We start from the raw sequence: 10,187 nt of genomic DNA on the forward strand, positions 1-10,187 counted from the left end.
TCGAACTTACAAGTAACATCGAATACCAAAATAGGTTGTTACTTTTCCTTTCTCCACTTCTCTCATTCTCTCTCTCACACATTCTTTTTACATGTTAAGACAATTTTATGAAAAACAGATAATAGATTTTTAAATAACATCTCAATATGCAGATCAAACAAAATTGTACTTCCTGTATTTAAAACAAAATCACATAAATTATCCATCGCTTTCCCTATATTTGATATTACTGAATAATGCTATAATTTGATCTTTTTGTTTTTAATGGGGTTTTTAACTTTGACTGCAATACTTGCTTCAGACTTACTGAAAGCTGAATTAACTTTTTTTTTCTTTTTTTGACCTCCTACTTTTAGATTTGATGGGTGATGATTCAAAATCAGATGTGTTCACAGTAATGGATGCTATTTCCACCAATCCTGCTTGAAGGGGTTCCAGTGATACCTGAATAACAACTTTTGTTTCAGGAGACAATCCTTCTAGCTGCTTAGGCTTCTTAAACATTTGATGACACTGGGTCTTGTGCTCCCTTTTCTCTTTGAAAGTTAAAAACTGTAGCCGACATTTGGAACACTGGTGAAAACTCTTTTCCCAGTGCCCTCTATGATGACGTCTGTATGCTGTTGCAGTCTTAAAAATTTTGAGACAAAACGGGCAAAGTAAATTCTTAGTGTTACCATGGCATGCTCGGAAATGTGCATCCACATCTGCAAAAAATGATGATCTGTAACTGCAAACCTGGCATACATAGGGCATTTCACCAGGCTTATGATTGTCTTTCATGTGCTCTAAGAGAACCTGATCTGTCTCAAAGGACAACTCACAGATCTGACAGACTGCGGAGGGCCCCTGGGGAGTGTGGACACTTTCAATGTGACACTGCAGCTGGAAGGGAGTAGGAAACTAGCGGAGGCAGTGCTGGCAGGTGGTGTGGTTTTTCCAGCTGTCACCTCTCTGCCTCTCAAGTTCCAAATGGTGCTTCATGTGATTCATAAACTTGACATTTTTTAGAACTTTCAAGCAGCTGAGGCATTTAAACGCTGTGTGGGTCTTCGGTTCTGGCTGCCCAACTCCTATAAGCTCTCCATAGTAGAAGTCACGAAGTAACACAATCAGATTTCCTTCTGTGGGATCAACAATCTTGTTTGGACTTGCTAAACTTGGAAAATCAGTTTTTGTCAGTCCATTTTCCCCTAAAGGTCTTACAAACTTGCAATGAACACTGTCCTTTGGAAAAGGTGTCGGACAAGGTTCTCCATTCTGAGCGTGGCTTAGTGAGGTATGGACACGGTCTGGTGTGCTTTGCTGAGTGGGCACTGTATGAAAAATACCTGAAGGGGAAAAACCTAAAGAATGTTCCCCTATAATGCCATCACTGAGCTTAGGCCTTCTGGGATTTCTGCTATTTGTTTCACAAGTGGAAAGTTGCTTTGATACATGAGGACTTTTATTCATATCTCCTGCAGAAACTGCTCTTTCTACTGGATGCTGACATGAACTTGTGAAGGTAATCAAAGAAGAACATAACTCCTTTGAAAAGCAATTAGGTACTATCTCTGGTGAAATATTTTTATAATCAGCTTTAGACGGAGGTTCAGTAATAATAGGACTCTCTGGTGATCTTGGTTCAGAGTCAGAAACTGGCAAGACAGTCTTTGCTTCTGATGTAGGAGTCACATGACTAACAGGCTGTAATCTGTGAGCCTTACCTTTCCTGAAATGAGCATACCTTTTTCTCCTTGAACAAGAACCTGGGGTATCTCTGTTCAGTATGTTTGAAACGACTGGTTTTGAAGCTGAGGTCATCCCAACAAAGATCACGTCAGCATCTTCATTTACATCTTCCACTCCAACCAAGATCAGTTCATCATCATCATCACCGACTTGTTTGGTTTCTCCCTCCCTTTTCCGTACTTCTGGCTCTTGTTCTTCTTCACATAACATACATGGTAGTTCCATATTTTTAATACTTTTTTATTCTTAGAGAGTGCAGCCACAAGTCCCAGTGCTTCCTTTATACAAACTGCCACCTAAGGATAAACATACTACATATTAGTTAAGTACAGAAAAATGGGCTATTTGATTATCTCCACAACTCTACAGTAGTTATAAACACCCTTATCTTACAGACAAAGACACTGAGTGTCAACGAGACGCAATGACAGCTGAAAAACCTATGACTACAAGTCTACATGGCTCTAGAATCATAGCTTTGTCCCACGTTCATTTTAATCTCTTCTATTTAAAAAAATAATGACAAAAAAACCCAACACTACTGATCATTAGGTGACATCACATGTAAAGGATGAGTATTTTTACAAAAGCACTGTTATACAGCTTTTAGAAACATGGACTTTGGAGTCAAAGAAGATTAAGTTGGCATTCTAAGTTAACCACACACCAGTTGCATCTTCTTGGGCAAATTTGTAACTTTTAAATGTGTTTCTGTATCTTAAAGACAAACATGCTTATTTCTTAGACTTAAGGTTAACGGGCTCTTTGTAAAATGGCATCAGCTATTCAATGGCATCTTCTTTTGTAGTAAAATTGGAAGAAAATGTATCTTCAATGCACATTACAACTGATTCACAAATTCTAATTTCATAAATGTTAACAAAGAAAACAGGTAGCAAAGTCAAAGTATAATCTATCTATACCTACTTAACCAACAGCATAATTCAATGTCAAGCACTTAACACAGGCCTAGGAAATTGAGAATGAGCTCTCTTGATAATCTCACCCCAATTCCACACTGATATATCCTAAATTTCTCCCTCTAATCCTGGCTAAACTGAAATCCCACAATGCTTCATCCTTTACGCCACAGGTCTCTTCCCCACATAGCAGGCAAATTGATGCCAGTATTTCTCTCATACCAGTATCAGACAGAGACATCACACACACATACACACACACACACACACACACACACACACACACGATATCCCTTATGAATACAGGAGAAAGAGTCCTCAACAAAATACTGCCAAACAATATCCAACAACATGTCAAAAAGATTGTATACCATGATCACATGGGATTTATGGAGGTATGCAAAGTTGGTTCATTATATGAAAGTCAATCAACAATTATGCCATTTTAAAACAATAAAACAAATAACACATCTGCCTGGAGAAAAAGCATTTCCCTGAATCTAGCACATTTTCATAACTGGGGTGAAAAGAATACTTCATAATTAAGAACAGAAGAGAACTTTCTCAATCAAAGGGCACCTGTAAAAGACCCACAGCTAACATCATACTTAATAATGAAAAACTGAAAGCTTTCCCTCTAAGACTGGGAACAACACAAGGAAGTCTATTACACACTTTGGCTCAACATTATACTGGCAATTCTATAACGAGAGCAATCAGGTAACAAAATAGAATTGTTGCTGTTGTTTAGAAAAAAAAAAAAAACAGCCTTCAGAATTGAAAGGAAAAGGTCATAGTCCATTGGAGATAACATACTTTTGTATATAGCAAATCTTGAAGAAAACACAAGTATTAGAATTAATATAAAGCTTGCAGAAGAGAAGACAAATACTTTAAAAGTCAACCACATTTCATACAGTAGCAACAAATGGTGGTAAGTAAATACTTGAATCTACACTAGCATTAAAAAGAATACTTAGGAAGTCAGAAAGGGAAAGACAATAGATTCTTTTTAATGGCTGAGTAATACTCCATTGTGTATATGTACCACAGCTTTCTGATCCAGTTATCTGTTGATGGACATCTAGGTTGTTACCATGTCCTGGCTATTATAAACAGTGCTGTGATGAACACTGGGGTACATGTGTCTCTTTCAATTCTGGTTTCCTCAGTGTGTATGCCCAGCAGTGGGATTGCTGGGTCGTATGGCAGTTCTATTTGCAATTTTTTAAGGAATCTCCACACTGTTCTCCATAGTGGCTGTACTACATTGCATTCCCACCAACAGTGTAAGAGGGTTCCCTTTCCGCCACACCCTCTCCAGCATTTATTGCTTGCAGACGTTATATGAATCAATTCTAATGAGATGGGTGAAACTGGAGCCAATTATACACAGTGAAGTAAGCCAGAAAGAAAAATACCAATACAGTATACTAACACATATATATGGAATTTAGAAAGATGGTAATGATAACCCTGTATGCAAGACAGCAGACGAGACACAGATGTACAGAACGGACTTTTGGACTCTGAGGGAGAGGGAGACGGTGGTATAATTTGGGATGATGGCACTGAAACATGTACACTATCATGTAAGATAGTCGCCAGTCTATGTTCGATGCAGGATACAGGATGCTTGGGGCTGGTGCACAGGGATGATCCAGAGAGATGATATGGGGTGAGAGGTGGTGGGGGGGTCAGGATTGGGAACTCATGTACACCCGTGGCGGATTCATGTCAAAGTATGGCAAAACCAGTATAGTGTTGTAAAATAAAATAAAGTAAAAATAAAAATTAAAAAAAGAGAAAGACAAATATCGTATGGTATCACTTACATGGACTCTAAAATATGACACAAATGAACTTATCTATTACACAGAAACAGACTCACAGACACAGAGAGCAGACTATGTGATTACCAAGAGGGGAAAGGTGGGGCAGGCATAGATTGGGAGCTGGTGATTAGCAGATGTGAACTATAATATATACAATAGACAAACAAGATCGTACTGTATAGCACAAGGAACTATATTCATAATTTGTGATAATAATGGAAAAGGATATGAAAAAAATTGTGTGTGCATGTGTGTGTGTTTACATATGAAGGAAAGGAAAGGACAACTGTTGGCAAGCATGTAAAGAAACTGGATCCTTGTGTGTTATGGATAGATTTTAAAATGGTACAACTGCTACAGAAAACAGTTTAAAGGCTCCTCGAAAAATTGAAAAAAAGAGCTGACACATGATTCAGCAATTCCACTTCAGGATATAAATTCAAAAGAACTTAACATGGGGTCTTGAGATATCTGCACAGCCGTGCTCACAGCAGCACGAAGCACAACAACTGAGAGGTGGAAGCATCTAACTGTCCATCAAATGTGATATATACCTACAATGAAACATTATTTAGCCATATAAAGAAAATTCTGTCACATGCTACAACATGCATGATCATGTCAGACATCAAGCCACATGAAATAAGCCAGTCATAAAAAAACACAAATACTGTAAGTTTCTACTTGTATGAAATAGCTAACATAGTCAAGCAATAGGCCATGGTCTAGGTAAACAGAGAAGAAAAGAGTTGTTGTTGTTTCATGGGACAGGTGATGGGAAAAGTTTCAATTCTGCAAGATGTAAAGGTGTCGAGATCTGTTTCATAACAATGTGATTAGGAATTCCCTGGCAGTTCAGAGGGTAGGACTCCACAGTTTCCTATCAGGGGCCTGGGTATGATCCTCAACCAGGGAACTGTCATTCAAGCTGCACAGCACAGCTAAAACAATGACAACAACAACAAAACAACACTGTCACTATGTGTGTGTATATGTGTTAGTCACTCAGTTGTGCCCAACTTTGCATTCCCATGGACTAAAGTTCATCAGGTGCCCTTCCCCATCAGATATGGAGTGGGTTGCCATTTCTTTCTCCAAAAGGCTGATGAAAGTGTGTGAAATACTTGGCATGCAAAAATGGTTAAAATGGTAAAAATTTAAGTTAGATGTTTTCTACAACAATTAACAAAAGAAAAGCATTTAACAATCAGCAAAAGAATTTGAATAGACATTTCCGACTCTTTGCAACCCCATGGACTGTAGCCTATCAGGCTCCTCCATTCATGGGATTTTCCAGGCAAGAGTGCTGGAGTGGATTACCATTTCCTTCTCAAGGAGATCTTCCTGACACAGGAACTGATCCCAGGTCTCCTACATTGCAGGCAGACACTTTCCCTTCTGAGCCACCAGGGAAGCCCCTAGCAAAATGTAAATCAGTCTCACTGAGATACTACTTCACACCCATACTACTTCACACCCAATCAAAATGACAAAATAACAACAAGTGCTGCAGACGATGTGGAGAAAAGGAATCTTTCAGATATTGCTGAGGTAATTGCTGTAAAATGGTACAACCACTATTGCAAAAGTACCTCAAAAAGTAAATATAGAGTAGCCATATGATGCAGCAATTTCCCTCTTTTGTGTATATCCATAAACCCTGAAAATGTTCAGTCCATGCAAAACCAGTGTTCACAGCAACATTACTCACAATAGCCTCAAAGAGTACACCATCCAAGTATTATCCATTAATTGACGAATGGATAAACAAACTGTACTATATGCTCAACATGGACTGCATGGAAGCCATTTGCCATATTCATATACCATATTCAGCCATAAACATAAAACAAAAACATTCACTGCTATAACCCCATGAAATGGATGAATCTTGAAAGTACACAAACTAGGGGATTTTCCTGGAGATCCAGTGTTTAAGACTCTCCACAGGTTCCATCCCTGGGCTGGGAACTAAGATCCCACACGCCACAGAGCTAAATAAATAAATATTTACAAAGAAAATAGATATCTGAATAAAGCCAGACACAAAGGTCACACATTGTATGTGGGAGAACTGTAGGTGGAAGAGAAGCAGGAAAGAGAAGCTGTAATCCAAGTGAAACTTTTTTTTCAGGGAGGAGGAAATGAACTACTCTGATAAAGGCTGCCAATAAATTAAAAAAAATAACAACTACACATTAACCACTGAGTTAAACATTTGAAATTCACTTGTGGCCTTGACAAAAGTGGCTTTAAAGGAAAATGAGAGAACTCGAGATAACAAAGTCTAGGAACAACTGTGCAGAGGTCTATAATAAGCAAATATGAAATAAAAAGCAGCAGAAGCAGGATGTGTCAACAAAAGATGGATTTTTAACGACAGGTCACATTATAGTCAGTCTGTTTGCTGAAGGGAACCATCCAGAGAAACAGAAAACTTAATCCAGGACAAAGAGGATGCGGCTTAGCAGCAGTAGCAGCACACAAGAAGAGTACACAAGCCAAATAATTTGCTCACAGTGACAGAATTGAGATCATATGAAAAAAAAAAAGGCTCGCATGGTAGATTAATGGGTATGGTAACCAGACTTCAAGTGAATCGAATCTCCTGATATTCCCACCCCTGTGTAGTTCTCTCTGAATCTATCAAAGGGTTGACCTGTGAGACTAAGCAAATACAGAAGTGAAGATGTGTTAACCTCTGAACAAAGACTGCACTTTATCATGGGTGCAAGTGCTTTCCTGAATCGCTCATTCTGAGAAAAGACAGAAGCCTCCACAAGAGAAGCCCCTTGCAGAGGCCCACAGAAGCAGGAAACTGAGGCTTCATGAGTACAGCCAAGTGAGAGAGCTTAGATTCAACAAGCTTAGTCTTCAGAGGTTGCCAAGCCAGACAAAAGCTTGACTACTACCTCAGGAGAGATCCTGGGCCAAAGAGATAACAAGTGTTAAGTTCTTTCAAACTATTCAATTTTGAGATCATATGTACAACACAAACATTTCAAGTTATAATACCATTCACATCATACTTACACACAGAAGAGATCTCCTATAAATAGAGCAAAAATTAAAACACACACACACACACAAAACAAACCAAAGCACCGAAAAAACAGGAGTTGCCTGGCAGTCCAGTGGTTTGCTTAGGACTCAGCCCTCTCACTGCCAGGACCTGTGTTCAATCCCTGGTTGGGAACTAATATCCTATGAAGCTACATGTTGTGACCAAAACAAAACATGCTGTGAAGTTCAAAGCTGCACCAGCAAGATAAGTCTACAACACAGCTGTTTGCACAAGTTGCTGGGCATAGAGCTACCTATGATCTATTTACTCACATGAAGTGAATTCAGATGGTGCCTCCCCCCCATCCAGTGGAGTTCACTTAATTCATGAAATAAAGCCCTTAAGGGTACAGAAATGAGCAAGTAATCCCACATGAACATGTTAAATCAAAACACATTTTCTCTGAATGAACCACTTCATTCATTTATTCATTTGGCCAGGCTGCTTGGCTTGTGGGGTCCCAGTTCCCTGACCAGAGATTGAATCCAGACCACTGCAATGAAAGCCCAGAATTCTAACCACCAGGCCACCAGGGAACCCCCACACCTGCATTGCTTTGCTTTTATAGCTAAAACCTTAGGATATGTGCATTGCCCCCATGTTAGCCTCACCAAGTGGTAGGAGTCAGCTCTACACAGCTTAAGACCCATGGTGCTCTTACTTTTTTTTCTTTCAAGAAGGCAGGAGAAAGCAAGTCACCCTGCCTGTTTTTAAGGTTGCCACTCAGAAAAGCTGCAAACTGAAACCATGTTTGCCCTGAAGTCAGCACCGCAATCAGGGTCAGGTAATCCCCAATCAGGAATACTCTCTCTCAACAGCAACGTGTCAGCCCACGAATGAACGGAGAAAAACGGAACGTAAGAAAGCCACAACTTTGTCCCTCATTGTAAAGATGTCTGTCACCTTACCTCAGGGGCCCACTGAAAACATCAGCGCTTGAGACCTCCCAGGCAGCAAACGGTCACATCCTGGGGACGAGCAGAGGGAAAGGTCAGGGTGAGTCACCTGTTCGGGGAACATTCTATCCCCCAGGCCCTACCTGGTCCTACCCTATGGATGCTGACCAGGCGTCTCACACTCAACCAGAGCAAGTGATTGAACTCCTTTTCCCTGAGCTTCTTCCTCCCCCTCCCTTCTCTCAGTAACAAACAAATACCTCATCTGCCAACTTCCCGAACCAAAGGCCTGAATCTCGGGCCCCAGGGACGGGGCAGCCTGGAGTCCAAGGGAGAGGCAGAGGAAACAGGAAAACGACCAAAGCACCAGGGCAGTGAAGAGGCCACTAGATCGATTTTTTTTTTTTTTTTTTTGCTGCGCCCTCCTGACTGTGCCTGGTGCAGAACCGGGTTTGGGCCGTGAAGATTTCTGCGTGTGTGTTCAAATACATTAGGTTCTACAGGAGAGTTGTGGGTGGTGCCGGGGCCAGGGGGCTAAGAGGCCCTTTCCGCGAGCTGGCTTGTCCTATCCCCCAGGCAGAAAAGATTCTGGAGAGCAGAGCCCGCCCAGACTAGAGAGGGCAGAGGGCGAAAGGAGCCTGAGGCCTCTGGGTCCTGCGGCATGCTCCCTCCTGAGGGCCCGGGGGCTGTCACCGGCCGCCCCACCGAGCCAGGGCTCGTGTGAGTGGGGACCCGAGAGTCCCTCCCTTTAGCTGTCAGGCACTGCTTTGGCTGAACCACGCCCCAGTCCTTACCGGTCCCAGTTGGCGGAGGAGTCAGAGCTGTCTGCGGCTCACCTGCCCTAGGCAGTTGCGGGATTAAGCCTGAGGAGTCGAGTTGAGCGGATGAGGCCTCCTCAGGTCTGGGGCGCCGCCTCAGCTCCCCCTACAGGCGTGCGGGCTGCCTCCGATGATTGGCTGCCAGGTGTCGGCGCCTGCAATCTGATTGGCTGTGAGGCCGAGTTGGGCGCATGCGCAGGCGATGAACCCTCCCCCCACCCCCACCCCATAAAATCACCTGCTGTGGGCGTGGTCAGGCTGAATCTGAATCTGAAGGGTCTTGGGTCGAGATTGCTCAGCTCACCAAGTGCGAAGAAAGAAAAACAGATGGCACAGTCGTCAGGGCACAGGGCTGAGAACGGCCTCCGAGTCTACCAGGGGAGTCCAGTGATGGTGTCCAGCACTCACAGCCCTCAGGGCTGACCTCCCTTAAGCAAGGTCTTTGCTTAAGGAAGTTGACCATACAGTGGATCTTGAAGCCCTCCTCTTGGACTTACATTTCCTTCAAGGCAGGGAAGCCTGCCCCTGTTTTGGACTGTCTATTGTGAGCTGAGAATGAGCTTTACTTTTTTTCTTCTTCTTTTTTTTTTTTTTTTTTTTTTATATTTAGAACTTTACACTTTTAATGGCTGAGGAAAACCGAAAAGAATTTTACTTTCTGACATGAAAATTTTGTGAAATTCAGTTTTCGGAGTCCTTAAAGTTGGAACAGGGACTTGCCAGTTTCTTTGGTTATTATCTATGGCTGAAAACTTAATTAATCACCAATGATCATATTCGCAAAGCCTAAAATATTTCTTTTTTGGCCCTTTACAGACTCTTTTTTAAAGGCCCTGTTCTTCTGGAAGTCTCCTAGTAGTCATATGGGAGAATAAAGTTTTGGTTTTGTTACAATATTTTTTCTCTATTATATTCATTTT

General features: G+C 41.6%; 1 protein-coding gene across 1 annotated transcript; it reads right to left on the bottom strand.

Annotated features, from left to right (window-relative positions):
* Positions 1–339: 339 nt before the first annotated feature.
* On the bottom strand, positions 340–1,959 carry LOC108635266 (zinc finger protein 280B-like; the record flags this gene model as incomplete). The annotated part of the gene is given in 1 exon segment (XM_018045489.1): positions 340–1,959. A coding segment is annotated over 1 exon segment (1,620 nt), but the record flags the coding sequence as incomplete, so codon positions are not given.
* Positions 1,960–10,187: the final 8,228 nt, after the last annotated feature.

Source organism: Capra hircus, unplaced genomic scaffold, assembly GCF_001704415.2.
Source record: "Capra hircus breed San Clemente unplaced genomic scaffold, ASM170441v1, whole genome shotgun sequence".
Lineage (NCBI taxonomy): Eukaryota > Metazoa > Chordata > Mammalia > Artiodactyla > Bovidae > Capra > Capra hircus.